The sequence below is a fragment of the Vigna radiata genome, chromosome 5 (assembly GCF_000741045.1).
Source record: "Vigna radiata var. radiata cultivar VC1973A chromosome 5, Vradiata_ver6, whole genome shotgun sequence".
Lineage (NCBI taxonomy): Eukaryota > Viridiplantae > Streptophyta > Magnoliopsida > Fabales > Fabaceae > Vigna > Vigna radiata.
Window position 1 is genome coordinate 32,108,764 of NC_028355.1, and position 25,937 is coordinate 32,134,700.

The 25,937-nt window shown below is 31.7% G+C and overlaps 3 protein-coding genes across 3 annotated transcripts; all 3 read left to right on the top strand.

Annotated features, from left to right (window-relative positions):
• The first annotated feature begins 387 nt into the window (after window positions 1-387).
• LOC106759917 (mini-ribonuclease 3) lies at window positions 388-6,672 on the top strand. Its single transcript, XM_014643302.2, has 7 exons — window positions 388-640; window positions 727-860; window positions 1,703-1,792; window positions 2,800-2,852; window positions 3,777-3,879; window positions 5,077-5,181; window positions 6,130-6,672. The coding sequence occupies exons 1-7, from the start codon at window positions 418-420 to the stop codon at window positions 6,151-6,153; spliced, it is 732 nt and encodes a 243-aa protein (XP_014498788.1). The 5' UTR covers window positions 388-417; the 3' UTR covers window positions 6,154-6,672.
• An 8,081-nt stretch (window positions 6,673-14,753) lies between these two features.
• Window positions 14,754-20,856, top strand: LOC106762258 (beta-galactosidase 1). The gene is made up of 19 exons (XM_014646054.2): window positions 14,754-15,150; window positions 15,268-15,363; window positions 15,482-15,594; window positions 15,677-15,743; window positions 15,858-15,950; window positions 16,102-16,245; window positions 16,442-16,530; window positions 16,649-16,754; window positions 16,838-16,925; window positions 17,364-17,482; window positions 17,581-17,745; window positions 18,019-18,197; window positions 18,331-18,440; window positions 18,788-18,897; window positions 19,053-19,163; window positions 19,238-19,348; window positions 19,591-19,796; window positions 19,877-20,207; window positions 20,318-20,856. The coding sequence occupies exons 1-19, from the start codon at window positions 14,980-14,982 to the stop codon at window positions 20,426-20,428; spliced, it is 2,520 nt and encodes an 839-aa protein (XP_014501540.1). The 5' UTR covers window positions 14,754-14,979; the 3' UTR covers window positions 20,429-20,856.
• A 1,320-nt stretch (window positions 20,857-22,176) lies between these two features.
• LOC106761311 lies at window positions 22,177-24,629 on the top strand. The gene is made up of 6 exons (XM_014644851.2): window positions 22,177-22,730; window positions 23,506-23,558; window positions 23,727-23,814; window positions 23,907-24,005; window positions 24,189-24,313; window positions 24,404-24,629. Exons 1-6 carry the CDS (start codon window positions 22,305-22,307, stop codon window positions 24,438-24,440), a joined length of 828 nt encoding a protein of 275 aa, XP_014500337.1. The 5' UTR covers window positions 22,177-22,304; the 3' UTR covers window positions 24,441-24,629.
• Window positions 24,630-25,937: the final 1,308 nt, after the last annotated feature.

Here is a 25,937-nt window from a genome sequence, read left to right on the forward strand (position 1 = left end):
TTACTTTAATTTAAAAAGTAAGATAAAATTGGAAAACAAAATATATATAAAAAAATAAAATATTTACGTTTTTACTCATACGATAAAATTTTATTATTTTTATCTGAGAAAAGGTTTTATTATTTTATCCTTTTATCAGATAAAATATTGATAATGATGGATAATAATTATTTTTTATATTTTTATATTATATTTTTTATTTGTACCATTATATTATTTATACCAACAGAAATTGATTTTGAATAAAAACTTGTTTTAATGTCCATTTTATTCTTAGGAACAATTAAATCTTAATATGGACAAAAAAGTAAAATAACACACACCAGGCGGTTTGAACAGCGAAGGGGGTGCCAATAGCAAACCCGGATGTAGAAATATCACCAGCGTGAGTTGAAGGGGAATGTGAGTTGTGCCACCATGGAGACTCTGTTCTCTCTGTCATCGTTATCTTCTCTGAAATTTACAGTGAGAGCTTCATGGGACACAAAACAGAGACTCCCTTACAACCCCAACGCTCCCAGAAAGCTTAAGAAGAACATCGTTTCCACTCCTACTCCTTCTTCCGCTGCACCAATTACTCGGAAGAGGGACCAATACATTTCTGATCTTCTCAAGCGCGCGACTCCTCTCCCCACTATAGGTATTGCTGTCCTTCTTTCTTCCTCCTTTCTGTTTCCAGTTATCTTTAATTTCCATGTTTCATAGTAATCATATACATATTTGCAGCTCATGTAGAAGAAGAGCAAGACGAAACTTATCTAGGATACGAGAAATGGCTGCCAACTCCACCAAAAGTGGTGAAGCCTCGATCCGTGTTTAACGCTGCTACTCTGGCCTACATCGGCGATTGCATATACGAGGTTTGTTTTGGTGCTTATCTTTAGTAGCTTATTCGCTCCAAATTTCAAGCTGTGTTTTTGGAAAACTATATTTATGACTGCCTGAAAAAGTAAAGAATAAATTCTGTTAAGGATTTACTATTAGAGCACAAATTGAGCTCGGTATGTTTTTTAGCACTCTGTTTTTGGATTTCCCTATCGATCAAATGAGCATTTTCCTCAAGGAAGTTGGTCTTTTTGAGTACTAGCCATGAGGTCGTGCCTAGTTCCAAAGTTATGCTAGCACTGTTTAACATCGATGATATGCAATAGCCAGAGCATGGTTTTAAATGGTGGTCCACAACTGCAAATTCAGCTGCATCAACTGCATTTTCCTGCAGCTTCCCACAATCTCAAGGATTGCAACACAAAACAATGACCACATCCACAATTTAAAACCATGGCTATAAGTAATTTTGCTTGTGTATTGTTAACCGGCAACAACAAAGACTGAATGTGCTTTCTGGACTAAAAGGGAAACCTGACAAATTTGAATTTGACTACTTTGATGAAATGCAGAATTACAATATGAATGGACTATGAATTAAAAACATGGTATCTGGTCAAGTATTGAATTTGTTACCCACAAAATTTTGGTTGCCAAGCACAAGAGTTTTAATAAGTCTACAAATCTATTATAATTTTAATTTTTTGATGAAAAAGTATAAATTGTCATCCACTATGCAATTGAACACAGTCAATAGACTTGCCTAGTTCATATTATAAATTGTATTTATTAAAATTCTTACCATTCTTATGTTTTTAGAACTTCCAGATATCTTATTCAGTGAAATTCTTACAATTCTTATGTTTGGAACATGCAGCTATACGCTCGTAGGCACTTTTTATTTCCTCCCCTAAGTATTGAAGAATACAATGTTCGGGTTATGGCAGTTGTGCGTTGTGAGGCTCAAGTATATTTTCTTTCCTTACTGCTTATTTTATCTTCATGTACCATATATGCAATGGAATTAGATAAGTAACATGCTAAATCTTGAATAATAGTATTTTTTTATGGGCATATATTTTTTCCATTATTCTTTTTTCTTCTTTCTAATCTATAAATCTGTCAGATTTTATTGTCACCTAATTGAGGGTTAGGAATTTATTTATGTACTTTTTCTAGCTTGATCTACTGTTATAGACATATAGATCTTTCTGTTTTGAATAACGTGATACTTTATTCCTTCGGTACTACTCACGATTTCTCTGCAAATACTTATATAGCTTTAAATGCATATAGGATTTGCTCCATACATAGTGTTAAGCTGTACAAAGTAAATCCTTTCATCACCAGAAGTAAATCATGGACCATGATAATGAGATATAATTTAAGTAGCAGAAAAAAATAGAATTCAATTCAAGGAGGGAACATAAGAAGTTCACTAAGGTGGCGTTTGGCCCAACTTTTTCATAGCTTAAAAGTACTTTAAAGTTAAACATAAGACTTAATAGAGGTTGTTTGGTAATTCTATAATTTTTAAGCTTATAAGTTACTTTTTAGTTAAAGTTCTACTGTAATATGTTCTTGGATATTAGTATTTGAAACAAAAGAAGGAAAAGGAGAAAGAGCAACCACATGCTCCTAAAACTAGTTTTTGTATTAAAAAATCTGTGTTTTTCAAAGTTTTCTTAAATAATATGGGTCAACACTACTGAAATTTTTGTTATAAAATCATGTGCTTAACACTTTTTCCTCCTAACTCTTGTTTGAAAACTTCAGAAACTTTTCTCCCAAGGCTGAATTTGTTGAACGAGTTTTTTTCATTGTTAGAATTACATATCTCAGTTGTTAGAATCACATTTTGCTACAGATGGGCGGTGATGTCCTCAAATTTTATTGATTGTTACTAGTGAATTAAAATGTGATTCTAATCTAACTATAGCACATATTAAACTGTTTATGGATTCTTCATTTCAGGATGCATTGCTGCAGAAACTTGTCGAAAGTAACTTCTTATCAGATCAGGAGAGGTTAGAATATATTACTTTTAGGTCTCAATGGTGTCTCTGTTAGTTTAGAATTTGAATTCTCTACTTGTCTCTCTATAACATCAGTGTATTTTTAGTACTCAGCAGAGGACAGCACCAAAAAACACAGTAGAGAATATGGACTCCTCTATTACAGTGGTGGTTAATAAAGACCTCCGTTACAAAATAAAATGCCCTGAAAATTAATTCATGTGGAAATAATTATTCTGTTATCTCAATTACTAAGGGAATCCCTTTAATTTATACAACTATTGCATCAAATATTGAACAAACCACAATACACGTATTGTTGCATTTTGTAGCCATTTTAGCACATTGCTTTATAAATGTTTTGGCATGCTTCAAACTTTGAAGTCATTTGGACACTTCAGTACTGTTTTTGGTACAGAACTGAAATTTTCCACAAAAGGATTGCATCCTTGTTTAGTACAAAGCCATATTCTGGTTTGTCACTGGACAGATCTACATCCATGAGCCTTAGTTTAAATGGCATGAGTCCAAATAATACTGCTATTGAATCATAAAAACTCATTTCACAGATTCTACTTTTTCCTATGGAGTCTGTCTTGAGGTCCTGGAACTCGGATCTTTGTTAAAAATAAAAAAAATAAAAAACCTGGTTTGGTTAGCTTTAGATCAAATTTATGTTCTAAATTTGAGTCTATATTTAGATTTAACATTTCAGTCTGTCTGGTGGTTTCTACATGGTGATGATTGGATGGAACCATTGTGATGATGGAGCCAATAGACAGTAAACATTGCAAAAAAGAAAAGAAGGAAAAGGAACTGACTTTCAATTATGCTAATGCAGTGCTGGTTACTCCCAGCATGATAGGAATTGGCAGATCTTGGTAAATCTGTTAAATTTTTTTGTTTTGGCTATGCTTTTAATGATCTTTATTGCAGGGATGTTCTTCGATGGGGAAAAAACATAGTTTCCAGCAAAACTAAGACCAAAAAACGTGCTGGTACAGCTGTGTATAGCAGAGCATCTTCACTAGAAACATTAGTGAGTGCCTTCAAACTATGAATTTTCTCTTCTTTTGATATAAATCTTGCACAAAATGGCTATCTGATTCTTGAGAATCTCCTTTATATATTTGTTTAACTCTAAAATGGTGATGACAACTGTAACATGATAATTTGCTGAGATTACTATTAAAGCACGTCGTGCTTCTTATATATATATATATATATATATATATATATATATATATATATATATATATATATATATATATATATATATATATATATATAATTAAAAATCTTCCCTATTCTGGATACCATTTTTTGTTTTAGTCCAACATGAAAAATCTTTCATTTTAGTCCTTTTATGAAACATGCTTACAGATTGGTTCTTACTGTTTGTCAGTGTTAAATTTGGCTCCTATGTTTGACATTATTTTCTTAGTCTACAAAAAATATTATATCATACTTTATTTTGAGGCCTACATGTAAAAAACTTTATAGTTTGGCCGCTACACCTGACATAGAAGCTTTTAGAAAAGTGGGAGTACATGAAGAACTGTGATATTTGGAGGGTCCAAAAAGATCGAAGTAAAAGTTTGGTCATCCATTCCTCTGAGACATGTAAACTTCTAATTAACCAAGTGAATGGAAGACTAACAAAGAAACTATATAGGAAATGTAAAAAGTATGATTATGAAGACTGAATTATAACTTTTAAAAAATGGGAGTCCAAATGAGAAAATATGGTATTTCAAAAGAACTAAAACCACATTTAAGCCTGAAAATAATTCTTTTGAGAACAACAAATCTTAATCATATAATCATATGTGGACTGTTATGATTGATTTTAGTCAAATTTGATTGTGACCATTAATGTATGATTCTATGCTAAAGATTTGTATTTCGAACTGAAACGGCTATCATTTTTTTAGCGCATACGCATGTATTTCCAGGCTGCAGCCTTACTCTTTGAAACAAAGCTTATATGAAATATTAGCATGATTGTTTTATTTGTACAATTTATGTAGCGCAGTCAACTATTAAGGATAAGGGCTAGTTGCCACATTATGCTTTGAGATTTCTTCTTGCATGTGCGTTGCTACATATCCATCTACTGTTATTGTTCGTTTGTAATCGAAAATCAGAGTATTTAATAAGAATAATCTGAAACAAGTTATTTCCTATAATTTGAAAGTTGTTTCCAGCCTGTTCTCTGACACAGACATTGAATTAGGTTGGTTATCTGTATTTGACAAATGTGAATCGCTTGGAAAAGCTAATGCTAGAGTTGGGATTCTCAGTTGACTCTTCAGAGACTTTGAATATTGAAGAAATAATAGTAAGTTTCATGCATCCACTCCCGCTTGCTATTATTTTTCTCGTATAATCTCTGCTTTCCCAGTTGAAATTTGGTAGAAACTGACTCTCTTATCGCATTAAACTGGAATAAACCAAGAAACCACAGAAACTGGCAATTGAAATATACATAAAAAAAGCGATTGGTATTTTGGGATGTTTGACCTCTTGTTGACTAAGCCAAATCTTTATGCACACAGTCATGAACTGGTTTTCCTGCTACTTGCTACCAGATTGTTCTACATGATAGGACATGGGAAGGAATCTATAATACTATGTTGTAGCAAGATGTTGTATAATGCATCATTAAAATACATATATAGCATACATGGGCAATAGAGAGATTTATGAGATTTTTTAGAGAGCCTGAAAAGGGTGGCCAAAGGGGACACTTCGGCCTTTTTTATGGTGGGCCAACAACACGACGAGCTAAGAGCTCTGGTCTACCCCACTACAGAACACAAGCCCACCAGTGTTTTTTTTTTTTTTGAATATATAACTTAACCATGTAAATATTTTTAATATTTCTAATTATAAATGGAAAAGATTATTACATTTGCATTTAGCTCAATTCATAAGTAATAATGATTTTAAATTACAATAGTATTATATCTTTCAAAAGCACGTAATGCAAAAAAATTCTTTAAATTATTTTTCATTTGAATTTTAATTATAAAATTGGTGGTGGGTCAGGCCCACTTGCCCTTGCTAAACATCAATAGGATGTTTCAAACAAGGTTATTTTTTTTTTTTGCATTTGTTGAACAACATATCTAACTAATACAGGCAACTCTTTCTTGTTGCTCTTATGTAGTAGGCTTGAACATTGATCATTCATGATGTTGCCTCTATCCGTCAAGTGTTGGCAAACATGTGGTATTATGTTCTTGTATAGGTTGCTGATAATTGCCTTTTTTTTTTCCTCTTCTAGGCAGATGAATTGAACAATAGATAAATATGATCTTCAGACAATCTTCCCCAGGAGCAGGCAAAACAACTTCTGAAGATTTTGTTCGTATCATTGTATTCATCTACAAAACATATATTACTTCCTCTTTTTACTTTGGCGGGAGATGCTGTATCACAGCCACATTCCAACAGCATATCTTTCTGTGCCATATAGATCAGATCAGAAGCCTCTAAGCTCCTTTATAACAGTATGTTGAACAAAGGTCGTGGCATCATAGTTTGCTGGCAATTTATCTTTTTTCAAATGGGTTCAGTCAGAAGAAGGAAGTAATGCAGCGAAACTTTTGGTTCAGTATGGTAGATTTCTGTTAGGGTTAGCAAATTTTGCTCGAATTTAGTTGAGTTGGTAGTTCGTATGTGAATTCAATTAGTAGAATACCAAAGACGTGAGACCAATGCATCACTTGTACTATTATTACTTTGGAATATTACCTCTTCTAGTCTTTTATCTACTCCGCAGAAAATCAGTTAACTAAATCTATTAAATTTATTAGCTATTTATCTACCTCACTTGTACTATACTCTTGAAATTATTAGAGTTTCAATTTCTATCCTCTTTTCATTTAATTAATTAAAGCATTTTCTATAGTTACAAATATTTGTGCGAAAGACAATTAATGCAAAAGATAATATGGAGGAACCTTTTAAAAAAAGTAAACAAATGTGATAAATTTACGAACACCCACAACATTAGATGTGTAAAACTCTATCCAAGAAGGAAAATGTGTGACATAGGTAATGGATAAGGCGAGTAGATATGACTCAAAATAATAACAGAGGATGTGAGTGTTATCATCTAATGCTGTATATGTATTATAATTTTATCGATAAAAGATTTTCAACAAAGATAATGATATTTTAACAATTCTTTTTTAATAACTTTTTGACAACAGGACATGTGTCATCATTTTATTGATCTGTTTAAATTTATGTTTAAAAAAATATTTAAAACAGACCAATCATAGACTGTCACGTTGTCAAAAAAAATTGTTAAAAGAGACTTTTTCCTTTCAACAATAATATACCGTATCATCATTATCATTATCATTATCCTTCTCATCCATTTCTCTTCATTGATCGATATTTTCAATACTAATAATACACTCATATTTAGCTTCAAGTGTTCTAACCCACAATGAACACTCTACCCTCATAATTTTCCTCCTCCACATGCCAAGGGGGTACTTATTAAGCCACCAACTGCCTTTGCAATCCTACTTATTTTACACTATACTCTCACCTCAATAAAATTAATGCACTTTGTATTGTGAAGCTGACACTGTGCAGCATCATTATCACATTAAGAGACGAATGCTCTTTTACCTTTTCATAAAAATTCAATTGCAGAATTTGTTTTCTTTTATAGGGTGGTCCAGAGGTTGATAAGGACATACTTGGCCAACGCTATCCTCATGCACAATTCTGTGTGGTTAATGGAACATTTGGTTCATTCAGTCAGTAACTGACAACATTTAGCAAAAACAACGTGCCTTATTTAGAAGAAGATGTGGTTGGTCCCATATCAACATAACATGAGTAAGAGGAAAAGAACAAGTTGCTTATTGAGTTTTCCATAAGTAGTTCGTTTGGCCAGGAACTTCAAAACTTCATATAGTATTCTGACATTGTTGAACCAAAAATGCAAGTATTATGCCAACTGAATATAATACAGTCAAACATTTTGGTTCCAGACAGACATAACAAAAAAGTAGAATGAAGATTTGAACTAGTACATGATGTTCTCAGGCCATGTTCCTTATGCTCTTGAAGTACACAACTTTTCTCTCACAAACCATAAATAGGTTTGGTATACATGTACATAACGAGTCATGACAGCAACATAAATATGATAAAAAGAATAAGATAAGGTCGATGTCATATTCTTGAGCATGTTCAATATGTATGACCATTAAAATTAAAATTATTAAAAATTACAATAACTTGGCTTTCTTTAAAAAGTTTGTTTATCTGGAACTAAACAAAAGGATACTTGATGAGAATAGAGACCCTTGATACTCTTCAAAATCCAGCCAAATTTGATGATTCTGATAATATTGTTTTACTATAATTAAATACCTACCAACCAATTATCCAAAAATAAGCATTGACATTGATGCACTGATTAAAAAGGAACTGTTTGCTTTGTAGCTTTAGGAGTGTGAGACAACAGAAAGTCAAATTGTCTTAACATTAGGAAAACTCATCACATCTACCACCCCAACAACACTTCATGAGAAACTAAAAAGAGAAAACCAAAAAAGTGATTGCTTTTGCTTTGAAATTTCAATCAAATGAATAATGATAATTGCAGAGGCAGCACCATGATCTCTATCCTAATTATATATTTTGAAAAGCAAAACACATGCATGCTCAAACTTTAAAATAAACATAGTGCTTGAGAGAAAAGCACGATAGACACTTTTCAACTACAGAAATCCCTTACACAATCTTGCTGTTCTATTACTTAATAAATGCAAACCGCCAATGTGACGCCATTAATTAGGTTCTGATGCTTTCATAAAATAACCTGAAAATATCAATGATTTACACTTACATCTCTATAAATTTAAATACCCTTTTGAATCTGTTAGTATAGTTTGTATAGTGTCAGAGAATTTAGTATAAGAGCGTTGCAGTTTGACATCATCCTTACACATTTTATCCTACATTGTATAGTGTGAATTGTTGTCATGTGTCCCAGTGATGCACTTTTTGGACCCACACATTGAAGTAATCACATGTGGTGTTGTACTAAGCATTGGGTCCAAACATCAAATCCAGTGGCTAAGGATGGTGACTGGGAGAATAACAATGCCACCACAGAATGTATGTGGCAAGCTCATCCCTTTTGAGATATCATGATTTTGGAATGTGCATGATGATACAAATTTAAGTGTAAATCTAAATTTCATAGAGTAAAGTGGAGCACCAGATAAACATGAAGTATATAAATTTACTATCTTAAGATTGAGTTAAGAATAGTATCAATCTCTTATGTAGTTGAATTCTGTCTTTCGAATAAACTTGTTATCTTCCAATAATCTTAGTATTAATCTTTTACGGGATTGGACTAATAAACATATTATCTTAAAGTTTTAGATTGAGAATAATATCAATTTTTTTTATGTAATTAGACTAAGGTCTTGTTTAATGTGATTAGACTATGGATAAAGCCACTAAGGATGCTGATTGGGAGAGCAACAATGCCACAACAGAATGTATGTGGCAAGCTCATCCTTTTTGAGATAGCTTGCCATGATTTTGGGATTTGCATGCCTTCCTCACCTTCTATCTCAAACCATTTTTGCCTTTGCCAACACTTAATGCAACAGTGTTCTTATGGATTCCATGACGTCTCTGCATATTCTGCTTATGTGTCATTCTCATCCTTTTCTGTCCTCATTTTTTCATCCCTTCAGATAAGTACGAGTCTCTTCATATTTCCTTTGTCTTTTCAACATAGATAACATTTTCATATTTTTATTAACCTATATACCAAGATGTTGTGTAAACATATAAAAAACATAATCCTTTAACACATATGTTTGCTTTTCACATTCAAATGACACATTAGGTCTTACCTTTTTTTAATATTTATTAAGGATAAAAAGGTAATTAAAATATGATAAAGTTTTGAATTTTCAAACAAGTGTTTTGGTACAACTTCTATTGGAAGACCATAGAGTAGATAATGGAACTAAGTAGAAATTTGATAAAGTCCAAATAAAAGAAATAATGGGCCATAGGTAATGGCCCATCGGGACCATATGCTTCGACCGTAATTTTCTTTTTATGAGTGCTTAAATGCAACAGAAACAATGTGTAAATGCATATATGAGTGGAAAATATTAAAAGGAAAATTTAGTTTTAAAAAAATAGAAAATAGGAAAGGATGTTAGTCTTGAAATTTAAAATTATAGACGTGGATTATTATAAAAACTATTTTCAGTTTACTTGGGCATAATTTAAAACACATTTAATTTCATTTAAATATTTTCAGTCCAATTTAACTAACCGAGTCGTACAATGGTTATCATATAACAACTTTAGTAATTTCTTTTGAAATTATTATAATTTAAATTTTCCCACCTGGGAAGGAAATAATTTAAAATCAGTTTACTTTTAAGTAATCGCGTCTTTTTGTTCCAATATGTATTTTATTAGTTTTTAAACTAAAATTAATATTTTCTCCAATCAATTATTCGACTAAAAGAATAATAATATATTATTATTTTAAAAAACATTTAAAATTTTCAACTAGTGCGGTGGATATGGAACTCGGCTAAATATTTTAATAACGAAATAAATTTCAATTAATTTTAAATTGTAAATCAAATACTTGAATTTCTATATTAATAATAAAATAGTAACTTTTAGAATAACTTTTTTAACACGTGACGTGAATTAATTAATACCTATGAATTGTGCATAATATTCTGCCAGTCATTCTAAATGCACGAAGTTTAATAGCGATTGAGCATCATAGATTATCAATTAATTTCACGTTTATATATGTATTGAATTATTGTATTTTCTTAAAATTAGTTTTATATTTGAATATATTTTCATTTTCCTAATTTCTGTTACAATTGAAAATTAGCATCCTAATTAGTTATATTGTTCTCAATTTATTAAGATAAAAAAAAATCGAATATAAATGGCAGGATATATTATTATTCGTGTGTAGTTGCTTAAATAATATTAGCATCAAATAAACATTTTTTGCACGTATCTTTATTAGACTTCTAAATTATCGTGGAAAATAATATTATTATTACCTATTAATGGTATGCGAAAGTAGTTGCTTAAATATAATAAATATTTACATATTTTATTTTTACTATAATAAAAAAATGGTACTATATGTTAATTTTGTTTAAACTTTATAAATAATTGAATACAAATTTGATTTTTTATTTATTGTTACATATATTTATTAAAAAATTAAATTAATATGTATTTCTTTATTGTAAATTTAAAGTTTTGATAATTCTCCTGAAATTAATTATATATTAATGTTAATTTTTATTTTAATAATTATTAAAAATCAAACACTTATTCAATTACTTCAATATTAAAAAGGTTTAAACAAAAATAAAAGTTTTATAGTGAAACTGAAATTTTTTATATTATTAAAAACAAAACATATCAATATTTATTGTACTAAATTAACAAGTTAATTTATTATCATATAATATAAAAAATTATATAACATAAATTGATATTCTTTTAATTATTGTTATACAGTTGGAAATGATTGAAAACAATGTAAACTCCTGAGATTAACAGGACATTGGAATTAATTATATAATAAGTGAATGCAATTAAATTAAAATTAGACAGAGTGAGTGCATGTGGTTATGGATGTAGGCAATTGGTGATTGGTCGTGGTGTACTATATAATTGACTTATTGTTGGAGAAAGATTGTGGTGAGTTTATAAATGTGATGAATATAGGCATTACATTAATTTAGGGTTTGTGGTTGAAATAGAATATATTAGCTGGCTTTGTGGTAGCTTCCAATAAATGGTATTGTTGGTCATAAAAAGTAAGGGCAAGAGGCGAAATTTGGGTCCATGTGTCCTTAGAAGTCAAATAAATAGATCACAGCTATCACCAACTACTCCATACTAAGTGATTAGGGTATCCTTAATCTCTAACACTTCACACTCTCACTCCTACCCTAACAACCTACATTATTGCCTCCCAAATTTATTTCTTTAGTTAATTTTCATCAAAGTATAATTTAAATATATTTTAATCCGAATTTAAATTTATTTTAATTCGATAAAACTGATGTATAAAATGAAATTTATATTTATTTATATATTATAAATTAGTATTATTTTTAGTTCATATAAAACTTTTAATAATAATGTCTTAATTATTTATCTTCATTAATTAATACATTAACTAATAAACAACACTTAGAAGTAAAAAATTCGATAAGAAAAATTTACCAATTTTATAAATCAATTTTACATTATTAAAATTTTCTAACATCGAAAAATAATTAATAATGTACTGCATAACTAATCAATCTTTCATTAACCGTCCGATTAATATTTATAAAATAACATTAAATTATTGTTTTTAATCTCAAATTTTTTGTAAATTGCACAGTTTTTTAATAAAGTGATAAATGATTTTAAAATATTTACATGTAAAACATATTTATTTATTTCTGAACCATTATTAAGTTACACATATAATGTCTTTGAAAGGTATCATCTGATCGACAATCTATAAATTTATACTCTTAAAATAAAAAATATAAACAAAAAGTATAAAGAACAGGTAACTATTTCTTCACTAACTTTTCTTTTTCCGTTTGCTATTTTTCATGAAATGTCTAATTGTTACATTTTTCGTTTTGTTAACCTAAGTAGATATAGACCATGTTCTTGAAAGTGTTTATAATGATTGTATGTACTAAAAAAAATTAGTATGTAAAATAACATGTAACTTATAAAACCCAAATAAAAAATTTATCCATTTATACACATCTTATACTTTTATTTATTTATAGTTATATTTTTAAATTAAAAAAGAATAAAAATAAATTATCCAACAATTATATATATATATATATATATAATTTATTTTCTAAAATAATACAGAGGAAGACGGTGACTCTTTGCGCTAATAATAATAAAAATGATATCTTGAATATTGGTTGCAAAAAAAATAACAAAAAGCAATTACTTAAATGTAAAAATAATAGCTTTACTTTGACTTGAAAAAAAAGTTAAAAAAAATGGAAAAATTCCTCCTATTTACTTATGGCCGTTTTAAAAAATGTATATAAAAATGAAAATAAAAATTATGATTTTTCAATCAACAAAATAATTCATTAAGATTATATGATTTTAAATATTTCATATGTTTTAATGAATTGAATCTTGTCACTTTTTCTGATATATTGTTATTTTAATTAGATACAATATTTTTTTTAATGTTTACTTTTTATTAAATCGAGTAAGTTTTTTATTTTTTTCATAAAATAAACTATTTAGAAATTCAATTAAACACACCTTTTGCTGTTAACAAGAGTTTGATGCTTGGAGCTGACGTTGTTTGTGTTTCACTTTCACATCTATTTGCCTTCACCACAAAGGCAGTGTCCTACACATATTTTAAGTGCTTTTTGTTTAACCAATGTGCTTCTTGTCTTTTTTCTCAAAACGCAAATTCGTCAAATAATATTGTAAAAATCAATTATTATATTCAAAAAAGTAAAAAAGAAAAACAAATTATATTTAATTTCAATTTTTAGATGATATAATAATAAAAATATTTCAGATATAAACAAAATTTGACCAAATTTATTAGAAATTTTACGTAGATTAAAAATAATATCAATTTATAATATATATAACTACAAATTTTATTTTACTAATCGATCTGATAGAATTGACTTAGGATTAAAATTTAACTTTAACAAAAATTTCTATTTCACATTTGTATGTTGAGTTATAAATTACACACTATCTCTCGTGAATTTGTGTTATTTTTCTTCTCATTTTCAAATTTTTGAAAAAAAAAAAACTACATTAACTTAAGATAAAGAAAACAAACCTAACACGTGGAAATTATTAGAGCGGTGAACATAAGAGGGCGGAGAAATAATTAGTAAGTACTGTTAAAAAGTAATAATTAAAAAGTTTGTAAATAATTTTAAGCTCATCTAACCCCATTATTAAAAAGTATGTGCAGTTGTACGTCATTATTTGTTTGTGATGATTACATTTGAATTATACTTATTTTAAAAAATAATTGTCATTAAACGGCTAAAATAACTAATTAATCATCCTAGGAAACAAAAATCACTAAGATTTGGGGAAGAAACATGAAAGAACAATTGGATAAAAAGGAAAACTAGTGACATATCAAAATAGATAATTGTAATTTGGAGAAAAATAATATTTTTAAATAAATAATTTTGTATAGTTGACATTAAAATACAATCCCAAGGAATTCACGAGGAAGGTCGGCATTAAAATTAAGCTGATTTTTTATATAAAATCGAATTAAAACATAGTTATATAGAAAAATATATATAAATTTTGTCTAAATTAAATTAAAATAAAGGAGTGGCGTCACGATAATCGGAGGCGCGTGGGAAGGAAGCTAAGTGAAACAAAAAACATATGACAGAAAATAGGAACCGACCAGAATGGGATTGGCTGGGGAATCTTTCACCTTGTCGCAAAAAAGAAAGTGGTAGTTTTGGGGCAACTTGCTTCTTACTACCCCAAACACGCCTTTAATTTCAATTACATATCTTCGATAAATATTCCACTACATCGAATAAATTACAGAGATTATTATTATTATTATTATTATTAATTATTATTAATTATTAAGAGGGTGGAAAAGGCAAGAAAAAATAAGAGGTAAAAACCGAAAAAAAGGGGATTGGTTCAAGCTTAGGTCCGAGTCAGGTGTGCGTAAGGACAAGTGGTGGGTCCCAAAGCTCACTCAAGTGGGTCCCACTCTCTCTCCAAATCCAACCAGTTCACTGCTCAGCTCAACCCTTTAAAAGGAGAACCTCCATTTCGTACCAAAAAACATCTTCAAATTAAAGTCACAGAGAAGATTGTAATGTAACTAATATTTTATGCAAAGTTGCATCCTCAGTTATTTTAATTATTTTATTCTGATCATCATTTTTCAAAAAGGAAAGTGAGGAATAACAATAATAAGGGAGAGAGAGAGAGAGAGAGAAAGGAAGGGAACCAAAGCCACTTCGTAGTTACTTCTTCCCTCTGTGGGCTTAGAATAGAATAACCAGTAGCATCAAGGTGAATCATGGTGATGTGCTTCAAGCTCGTAATATGGAGCTGGGTGCTGCTTCTTGTTTGTTCTCTCACTGGTTCTGCTGAGGCCTCAGTGTCTTATGACTCAAAGGCTATCACCATTAATGGCCAGAGAAGGATCCTCATTTCTGGATCCATTCATTACCCAAGGAGCACCCCTGAGGTATTTTTACTCTCAAATGTGCTTCAGGGTCCTCATGTTTTCTTCTTTTTCTGAAATGGGTGGGTTAAAGTTTCTCCCTTTTTGCGTTTTTAACTCGTGGGGCTCCTTTGTTTTCAGATGTGGCCAGATCTTATTCAGAAGGCCAAGGAGGGAGGGTTGGATGTGATTCAGACTTATGTTTTCTGGAATGGGCACGAGCCTTCACCTGGCAAGGTAACTCAAACTACTAAATGGTGGCTTCTAGTTTTTCTTTCTTGCATTGCTTGGACACTGCACGGTTAGTATGTGAATTGTGGAATAATTAATGTTGTTGCTTTCTTGATTGCTGCAGTATTATTTTGAGGGGAACTATGACCTGGTGAAGTTCATAAAGCTGGTGCAGCAAGCGGGCCTTTATGTTCATCTCAGGATTGGTCCTTATGTCTGTGCTGAGTGGAACTTTGGGTAGTGAACGTGTTCCTTGCAGAAACTTTGGTGCCTCTCAAATTAGAAATGTCTTAACAGGTTTCTTTTGATTGGTTTTCAGGGGTTTCCCTGTTTGGCTAAAGTACATTCCAGGAATCAGCTTCAGAACAGACAATGAACCTTTTAAGGTTAGATTCCAACCTTCCTTAATCCTTAAGAATTGATAAATCTTCTCAATCTTTTCTTTTTCACTGTGAGTACCTTCTAATTACTTTTTTGTTTTTTGCGCTGCCATACTAAAGAATCAAATGCAAAAGTTTACCACGAAGATTGTTGATTTGATGAAAGCGGAGAGGTTATACGAGTCTCAGGGAGGTCCAATAATTATGTCACAGGTAGAAAAAAATATGCTGCTAGTGATCTACTCTATCGAATCCCTTGCTTTAAATTGTATTGTATGTTATATGCTATATTTTATTTAGTGATTAGTTTTTTCATTCCTTGACTAGAGTAGAAATGTGTACTAAGACTGTTATCTTTGTACAGATTGAAAATGAATATGGACCTGTAGAGTATGAAATTGGTGCTGCGGGTAAATCTTATACAAAATGGGCAGCAGAGATGGCTATGGGACTTGGTACTGGGGTTCCATGGATCATGTGCAAGCAGGATGATACTCCTGATCCTCTTGTAAGTTTAGATGAAATGTATTTTGTGAGAAAATGTTTTTATCTTGTGTGGACTCGTTTCTCTACTGTCCATAACTCTCTATCCTGGGAGGGAATACTAGACGGTCATATTTGAAACTTCAATTTTTCTGTTTTTGGTGTATTCCTTTATGCCTCCAAGTATTCGACTTCTAATCTCAAATAAAAATGTTTGCCAGATTAACACTTGCAATGGCTTCTACTGTGATTATTTCTCTCCAAACAAGGCTTACAAGCCAAAGATGTGGACAGAAGCTTGGACTGGCTGGTATTTGGTGCCTTGTTTCTTTTTTTTTTTTTTTTTTAGTTTCCATGAGAATAAGAAACATTCAAGCTGATACATTGCATGATTATTCAATCCCTCTATTCCTCTTTTATGATTGCAGGTTTACGGAGTTTGGAGGTCCAGTTCCTTATCGACCTGCTGAAGACTTAGCATTTTCAGTTGCAAGGTTTCTACAGAAAGGAGGATCATTTGTAAACTATTACATGGTAACTTCATTATTTATTGATTCTGATGTGTTTGCTCACCCCTTTTAAATGTTCATCTAAGTGCTTTTATCTGTTCCTTTCAGTATCATGGGGGAACAAACTTCGGTCGAACTGCCGGTGGTCCCTTTATTGCAACAAGCTATGATTATGATGCACCACTTGATGAATATGGTAAGCGCAGAGGATTCAAAATACCTGATATGACCAATAAGTACTGATGTTATAATTAATATATTTTTTCCGCTTTTTATGTAGGACCTACAGGGAATAAATATCAAAATATAATTTAGAAACCTCCTCTGTTCCTTAATTTTGTGAGACGTAACAAATTAGAACATGGCTGCTGTTCCTTTAATGTTATCCAAATATCCAAAGCAATTGTCTGTATTATTAGTCCTGTGAATAATGAATTTGATTGGTACATTTTTATTGTATTGGTTCTTGTTAATGTGTTGCTATGAAAATGAAAATCTGATACATGTAATTGAAAGTTGGGCCTGTACTACATACGTGGGTTGGTCCTTTTCCTTAGAGATGTACTGTACTTGAAGAGCTTCAAATATTTGACAGTATATGTTTATTCTCATTTTTGTGTTTTCCCCTGTGCAGGATTGCTCAGACAACCAAAGTGGGGTCATCTGAAGGATTTACACAGAGCAATAAAAATGTGTGAACCAGCCTTAGTATCAGGAGATCCTACTGTAACAAATCTTGGAAACTATCAAGAGGTATAGCTTGATTCTGTGATGTGAAAAGAGATTTATCAATCCTGTATAAAATGCTTTATAGCATGACTGAATTTGTATATTTCATCCTTAATGTCCAGGCTCATGTGTTTAAAGCAAAGTCAGGAGCTTGTGCTGCATTCCTTGCAAACTATAACCCAAAATCTTATGCAACAGTGGCCTTTGGAAGTATGCATTACAACTTGCCTCCTTGGTCTATAAGCATTCTTCCTGACTGCAAGCACACTATTTATAACACTGCAAGGGTGAGAAAAAGGAAAAATATTTATTTCAGTAGATTAACTATGATATCTGTAATTTGCAATGAAGATTTGGGGTACATAAGAGCTTGGCCAAGCACATGTGGTTGAGAGGATTTAGTAACCTTTTGTATTTTGTTATTGTTTTGCCTGAAAATCTGCTTTTTAGTTTTCTGAAAACTAACATATGTGAAAGGAAAAGAAAAAAAAAATGAGATTTTACTAAATTTTTAAGTGGTAGATTTCAGCCAAAATAACAATTCAAAAATATTTGTACAGGTCGGTTCTCAGAGTGCCCAGATGAAGATGACTGGTGTTCCTATTCATGGCGGACTCTCCTGGCTATCATTCAATGAAGAAACTACTACTACTGAGGATAGTTCCTTCACCATGACTGGCCTGTTAGAGCAGTTAAATACAACAAGAGATTTATCTGACTACTTGTGGTACTCTACAGAGTGAGTAATACAAGTCTGCATTCTCCTTCAATTTTATTTATTTTTTAAATCTTTGGTTAGAACACAACTGATTAATCTTATTATCTATTTTGCTTTTCGTCATCTTATTCTTGCGTTGCTTTTTCTTTTCTAGTGTTGTGCTTGATTCCGGAGAAGGGTTTCTGACAAACGGAAAGGATCCTATTCTTACCGTGTTTTCAGCTGGGCATGCTTTGCATGTTTTTATAAATGGTCAACTATCAGGTGAGGAGCATAATGTGATGGCCTAAAAATTTCAGCATTACTTAATTCACACAAACAAGAATTGTTTCAGCTATCTTCCTTATCTTTTCTAAGTATTTTCCAAGAGGAAGAAGTGGCAACTCTTTAAAAATAGTTACTGTATCCTTTTGAGGGTTCAATAAATTAGAACATTGCATTGAAACAATGCTAGAATCTTGGTTTCGTTGAGTAATTTACCCCGTGCTTGGGATGAAGAGGCATAGATCTAGTTGTCTTAGGACCTTTCTTTTTCAGAACAGTTTAATTACACCATTTTACATTGGAAGTTAATAGTTGTCCAGTATTGACCCTATTTTCCTTTTGATCAGGAACTTCATATGGAAGCTTAGAATTCCCTAAACTGACATTTAGTCAAGGAGTGAAGCTCAGAGTCGGTATTAACAAGATCTCTCTTCTAAGTGTTGCAGTCGGACTCCCGGTTCGCTCTCTCTCTCTCTCTCTCTCTCTCTCACACACACACACACACGCACATACAAAATAGATATTGTCGAATGCACCCTTGCTAGTCACTCTAAGCTGATTTTTCAGTATCATCAACTGTGGATTATGATCATGACTGTATTTGACAAGCAGAATGTTGGACCTCATTTTGAAACATGGAATGCCGGTGTTCTTGGCCCAATATCATTAAGTGGTCTCAACGAAGGGAGAAGGGACTTGTCTTGGCAGAAATGGTCTTACAAGGTTCTTTCACAAACAGTCACCACGCTTTTATCTTGATTTTGCTTGAAGTTGATCTAACTGTGTATTTTGTTTAGGTTGGTCTTAAAGGTGAAACCTTGAGTCTCCATTCTATCAGTGGAAGTTCCTCAGTGGAGTGGATTGAGGGATCTTTATTTTCTAGAAGACAGCCTTTGACTTGGTACAAAGTGAGTAATATATCACGTGACATCTGTAACCTTTGGGCTGCACTTGCACATATTAGAATATTTTGGAAATATCTCATTACACTATTATCATATCTATGATTCTATAAGAATATTTTAGAGTATATCAAGTCAATTACTCTGTAGTTTCTCTTTTTCTTGTTTTCACTACTAAACCCCAAAATTTCAACAAACTTGTTGGGAGGCTGGTCTTTAAGGAACAATGTTTTTTAATATTGTTACAGACAACTTTCGATGCACCAGCTGGCACCGCACCATTGGCTTTAGACATGGGGAGCATGGGTAAGGGTCAAGTATGGTTAAATGGACAGAATCTTGGCCGCTACTGGCCTGCTTATAAGGCTTCTGGTACCTGTGATTATTGTGACTATGCTGGAACTTACAATGAGAATAAATGCAGAAGCAACTGTGGCGAGGCCTCTCAAAGATGGTGAGTGAGAAATATATATAACATGCTCTCAAGTTCTGTGTAATGCTGATGACAAACTAATCACTGGTGGGTAATTGCAGGTATCATGTTCCTCAGTCATGGCTAAAGCCCACAGGAAATTTATTGGTTGTGTTTGAAGAGCTAGGTGGAGATCCGGATGGAATCTTTTTGGTTAGAAGGGATATAGATAGTGTTTGTGCTGATATTTATGAGTGGCAGCCTAACCTTATAAGTTATCAGATGCAAGTTGCTGGCAAACCACCTGTGAGACCAAAAGTTCATTTATCATGTAGCCCTGGACAGAAAATCTCATCCATCAAATTTGCCAGCTTTGGTACTCCACTGGGTTCTTGTGGAAACTTCCATGAAGGAAGCTGTCATGCTCACAAGTCTTATGATGCATTTCAAAGGGTATTGCCTTCTGCTTTCTCACTTTTGGAATGTTATTCAAATAATCCATTTATGATATTGCTGTTATTGTTACTTGGTTGGTTCATTTAAAGGATTCTTTGTTGTTGCAGAATTGTGTTGGACAAAACTGGTGCGCAGTAACAGTGTCACCTGAAAATTTTGGAGGAGATCCATGTCCAAATGTCATGAAGAAACTCTCAGTGGAAGCTATTTGTTCCTGATCATTTTTAGCCTCAGATATAAAAGGATCAAGATTGATTTTTTCCCCACTATTCTATACATTTTGGGTCAACCAAAGTCTACACTTCTGAATTGTGATCACAACAAGCATTATTAATTTGGCTTTACCAAGGTGAAGTTGCAGAAAACACAACACACCATGTGGTTGAAAGCCTGCAAAGATTGCTGAGATGATTATGGACATGTGTATATATACTTGTATGTTATACAGAGGTGAAAGGTGAAGATTTTCTTTCTACACGATGACACGAAACTGATTGAGTCCATGTGCTAGTGTTTTAGACTTAGTGTGGAAGCCTCTTGCTTCCTGTAATATTATTTATCCACTGTAATCTGCATCCATTTACTTTCTTTTTCCTGTAACAACTTTCTAAACACATCAAATTCAGTCATTTTGATTTCCTTATTACTTCTGTATGTGGCTTTTGGCTTCTACCTTATCCTTTTTCTGAGTTCTGATAAAACATTATTTATATTAATATATAATATAAATGTATCTGGTAAATTAATCACACTCATGTTATCTGAACTTATTATTAATTGTCAAAATTATCTTTAACATATGAAGTGGAAGATAAGATAATATTTTCAAAGAGAATGCAAAGTGTCAAAGGAGAAGTTTGGAATATTGTTGCTTTCTATTGAATGATTCTGTTCTGTTACAAATGCACGCATGGAACACGGATTTTTTTTTTTCTTCGGGGACCATTTTATTTGAATTCAAGTAAACTAAAGTTTTCCTTTTTTTTTTTTTACAAAATTAAGTTTTTAATTCATAACATGATTATACATTTAAATTTTGAATTCAAAGTTTCTAACTAGATTAGAATATTCTATCATAAATTGATTTACGTGCTTTTATAGTAACACATTGTAACACTTACAATCACTAAATGAGAGGAGAAAATAATTATGATAACTGACTATAATATGCATAATTGTTGACTAAGTATACGGAAATTAAATCAGTAATAAATAATCATATTCAACATCTTGTTTCCTTAAATATTTCCTAGTCAAGATGCTCTGTCTTGCTTCCAATCTTAAGTTGCCACCTGCGTCAGAAACAAAATCTAGAAACTCAAAATTAACATTCTAATATTCTATGCCTAACTTCAGGACAATTATATTTATATTTATGAACAATGCCATTTTCTTAATAAGAAGTTTCACCCTTTGATTTTTCATCCATTATATTATTAGCAATGCTTTATAATAATATCAGTTTTGGATGTACTTTTCTACTTAAAAGGACTTCAGTGCATGCCTGTTTAAACAGGTAATTTATACAAAACTCCAAATCACTATTACCCAGAAAAATATCAACAACAGAAATGCTATTGCCTAGGAGAATTGTTTAATTCAAAAGGAACCCAACCGTGCAAGTAAAGTCTTCCAAAATATATTATAATCTTATCTAAATTTGCTTTTATTTCTTTATAAACACAACATAATCTCTTGCTACTCAGCATACAGTTTTCTGATTTTCTTTTTCTTCTAATTTTCTGTGCAAATCACTGTCTCTTTTAAGAGTAAATTACAGTCTTTGATCTCAATTAATTAGACATGATTATGCATAATAACCAGTTAAAATTTAGTGCAAAGTAGATCTATTAAACTCAAACAACATGTCATTTATTTAAATGTAACTGAATTAAAATATGTTAAACAAAGTATAAAAAGGAATTTCACCAAAAAAGAAAGAGAAGAATTTTCAAAAGAGAAGATTGAAATAGGCAGAAACAGAGGCAACAAGAAGAACAGAACAGGAAACAGAATATTATCTCTTTTTTCATTCACTTTGTTTTCTCACTCTTCTCTCTCTTCTCTCTCTTCTCTCTCTCTCTGTGCATTTTCATGGAGCCTCCACCTTCGTATTCGTATTCTCCATTCTCATTCTCTGTTAAGTGCCACCCAAAAATACAAATGCACGATCCTATTCTTTTCTTCCTCTTCTTCGCGTCCCTCTCTTCCTTTCTCTTTCTCTCTTTCTCTCTCTTCAAACGTTTCTCCAAAAAGCCACACCACACTGCTCAAGTTCCAACCTTGTTGCCACCCCAACATGCCCCCAAGAAGAAGAAAAAGAAGCCTAAGAAGAAGAGAACCGATTCCCAAACCCAGGTTGAAGAGAATCCCGATTCGAATTCGGACTCGGGGCTCCGACTTGAATCCGCGTCCTACTACCCGTTCACGTCTTCCAGCAGCTTTATGCAGAGAAAGATCAAACAGAAGTACGATGAACTCGTCAAATGCAACCACTTAAAGAAACTGACACTGCCGCAGGTTTTTCTGTCTTAAATTTTCGTTTTTTGTTTAGTTCGTATACGTTTTGTTTTTCATTAATTTCTTACATTTTTTAATTGATAGAAATCTGTTGTTTTTAAACAAAGGGGTTGCTGCTAACCTTATAACCTTAGCCGACAGCTTAGAGTTTTTTTGTTTATGTCTGAATTTGTTAATTTTGTTTACTTCTTTTTCCTGAACTGCATAATGTCTTGTAGTCTACAAAAATGGAAATGAGGGTTTGCATTTTACATCTGGGAGTGGTATGTATGTGTTATCGAGGGGGGTAATTTCTATAGATTGATGAAATCATGCATTAATATGTTGGTAGTTTTGAAATAATTTGAATGGAGCTAGTTAATGTAATTCCAGAATTTGAACATATCCGGGTGGTTTTGGATGAGCTGTTTTTGGAAATATATAAAGACTTGCTTGGAGACAAGCTTACTATAAACGTAGTGCAATGGAATAGATAACATCCATTCAGTGTATGTATGATAATACTGTCTATCCCTACAACACGACTTTGCCAAAAGATCCTGTGGATGTGAAAAGAGTTTTCTTAAGGCTTAATTCTTATGTTGCAGCAAAGTGCACTTGCTTTGGTAATTTCCATGCTTTTGTTTTAAGGATCATGAATGGTCTTTTCTTTTTTATGATACTTACGATTTTCAACCTGTTATTGTTCAGTGCCATTCTCATTCATACATACAAGTGTCAAATTTGTTGTTTTGTGAACACCTTAAAAGTTTAATTGTTATCCTATGTAATGCAGGTTGTACATTTTGCTAATAGTCTGGTTGATGCTAGAAATGAACTACAACACAAGTATGTAAAAATTTATTATAGAGGAAAGATCTTTTCCCATGTTTTGCTTGTTTAAAATTAGAAATAAAAGGTTTTAATTTCTTTTCACTATTTTCTTATTCTGGGCCTAACACCAAAGCTTTTTATGCTGTATTGTTCTGATTCATTTACATCCTCTTATTTTAACAGAGCTGATGTGATTCAACGTAAGTTTGTTATAAAGAAGGCTTTGCTATGCAAGGCAGACAGATCTTCTTTTGACCGCCTCCATCAACAGGTTGGTTAGATCATAGTATGTTGTTAAGGAAACTTTCATGTCATCGAGCTAAACTTGCAGACACATTTGACAATCTAATTTTAATATTTCAGATATACAAGCTGGAATTAGAGCAAAAACGTTTAGAAGAGGATGCCTTTGTTTATAACTCACTTCAACAACAGCTTAAACTCTCACCAGCATACCAAAAGGTTTTTTCTTTATTTGAGGCCTTTATACGAGGATTGATGAACATCTTCTCTTTGTATTTATTGCAAAAATTTCTAGAGTTACACTGAAACATTACTTGTTCACTTCTCCGAGCTTGCTTTTCACCAGTTCATGAAAAATTTTATGTGTTGTGATATGCTAACTACTGAAACCTTTTTATGAAGATGCTTGAACTTGGAGCTTGCATGGAAAAGGAAAAGGCAAGTGGACTTGGAGAGAACAGAGATGATGATTTTTCTGACATTTCTTTTGAAGAATTATTAGCACAGGAGAAGAAAGATTCGTTTTGGTTAGCTTCATTTTGCTCTTTCTCCCTTGCATTTTTTCTTGGAAGGTTTGGCTTGAAGTCACCAATAACCAGTTTTCTTGGTTTGCACAGGCAAAAAAATGGGAAATCAAGAGTATGCTCCAGCTGATAACTATTAGTTTGGCTAACTATAACCTGCTGAGTTAGTTAGTATGTACATCCAATACCTGTAGTAGTGTATTGTCACAGGAATCTCTTTTTGGTTATTTGCCTGTGGCATTTTTGGTTGTTAATGGAATATAGATGATACAACTTTGAGTTTGTTTTAAGAATTTATGAATGGAAACCAGTTAAATGAGATGTAAGAAACAATTAAAGAATGATTGAAACTTACACCATCACCATCACCATCACCATCACCATCACCTAGTGTGTTATGATAAACAACTGTGTTAAAACAAATGTGTATTTGGATTATAGATGGTAAAGATAAACTTAATATATTCGTCTCATCAAACGGAACAAAGTACATATTCTACAAGTTATACTAATTACAAAACAATGGGTGATTTTATATCTAAGGGTGTAATTATAATAATATATCTTATAAACTCAGATCGATTTCTGAAAGGATCAAATTATACTACAAAATATTCAGACTATCCCAACAAATTTATATAGACTGTAAGTTTTAACTATCTAACTATTAAATTACGAATTTATAATTATTTATCGTCTTAATCATGATAGATTTTAATAAATTTAAAGAATTACAAAGATATAAGTTATGCTTATTTTAGACATTACTTATAACAACACACATTGAATAATAACAGAAAAACAGTCAAATACTTCATATTTTAATAAATTTTTTAAAATATATAATGGGTCAATCTTTATTAGTAGGGATGAAACATCAAAATTATAAAATTTTGCATATACAAGTATTTGTTGAGTTTATATCTTTCTAGCTCAATTTTTTTTATTTATAAAACTTTAAAACCCAGCTACTAAACATTTTTCATAGCTAAATAATTTTTACATCTTTATTACAATTTTAATGAGATTTTCTATTATAATTTTAACGAGATAGTTTAAGGTGTATAAGTTTTATGGAAGTGCAGGAAGAAAAAAAGGAAGATCCAAGAAGAAAGAACCCGACGCTGAACTTATTTACTGGGCTAAATGCAATCCAAACCAAAAGCGGGCCAATTCAACTTGCTCCCACGGCAACTGCTACCTGAACCTCAAATGCTTGAAATGACAAAAATAACCTTTATGATTTAGAAATGTAACCATAATTTTTTATATCCTTTTCTCCTTCACCTTGTGTCTCCTTGTTTAAGATCATTCCGACGCATTTGGTGAGCACCAGAAAGGGTTTGCGGTACAACATTGTGTTCATGAGGACTACCACGACCACGGTCTGTCTCCAAGAAAGACCAGTTTCAAATAATGCTTCCAGGTTAAACTTGGAATTCCAAAATCTAAGAGGGTGCAGGTTCAAATTGATGGGGTGCAAGAAGCAGTTGCCTGCTTCCACGTGTAACTAAACATTAAAGTCTACCTGAAATTTATGGCAACGGGTATTCAAATTATTTCAGATAAAGTTTTTTCAATCAAAACTATAATTTTTATTTTAAAAATTCATAAAAAAAGTGAATAG

Coding starts and splice junctions, on each gene's coding strand:
- LOC106759917 (XM_014643302.2), top strand. CDS start 418: ATGGAGACTCTGTTCTCTCTGTCATCGTTATCTTCTCTGAAATTTACA. Junction 861..1,702: donor TCGGCGATTGCATATACGAG/GTTTGTTTTGGT, acceptor TGGAACATGCAG/CTATACGCTCGTAGGCACTT. Junction 2,853..3,776: donor TTCTTATCAGATCAGGAGAG/GTTAGAATATAT, acceptor TCTTTATTGCAG/GGATGTTCTTCGATGGGGAA.
- LOC106762258 (XM_014646054.2), top strand. CDS start 14,980: ATGGTGATGTGCTTCAAGCTCGTAATATGGAGCTGGGTGCTGCTTCTT. Junction 15,595..15,676: donor TGTGCTGAGTGGAACTTTGG/GTAGTGAACGTG, acceptor ATTGGTTTTCAG/GGGTTTCCCTGTTTGGCTAA. Junction 17,483..17,580: donor ATCTTGGAAACTATCAAGAG/GTATAGCTTGAT, acceptor CTTAATGTCCAG/GCTCATGTGTTTAAAGCAAA.
- LOC106761311 (XM_014644851.2), top strand. CDS start 22,305: ATGGAGCCTCCACCTTCGTATTCGTATTCTCCATTCTCATTCTCTGTT. Junction 23,559..23,726: donor AGAAATGAACTACAACACAA/GTATGTAAAAAT, acceptor TTATTTTAACAG/AGCTGATGTGATTCAACGTA. Junction 24,314..24,403: donor GAGAAGAAAGATTCGTTTTG/GTTAGCTTCATT, acceptor TGGTTTGCACAG/GCAAAAAAATGGGAAATCAA.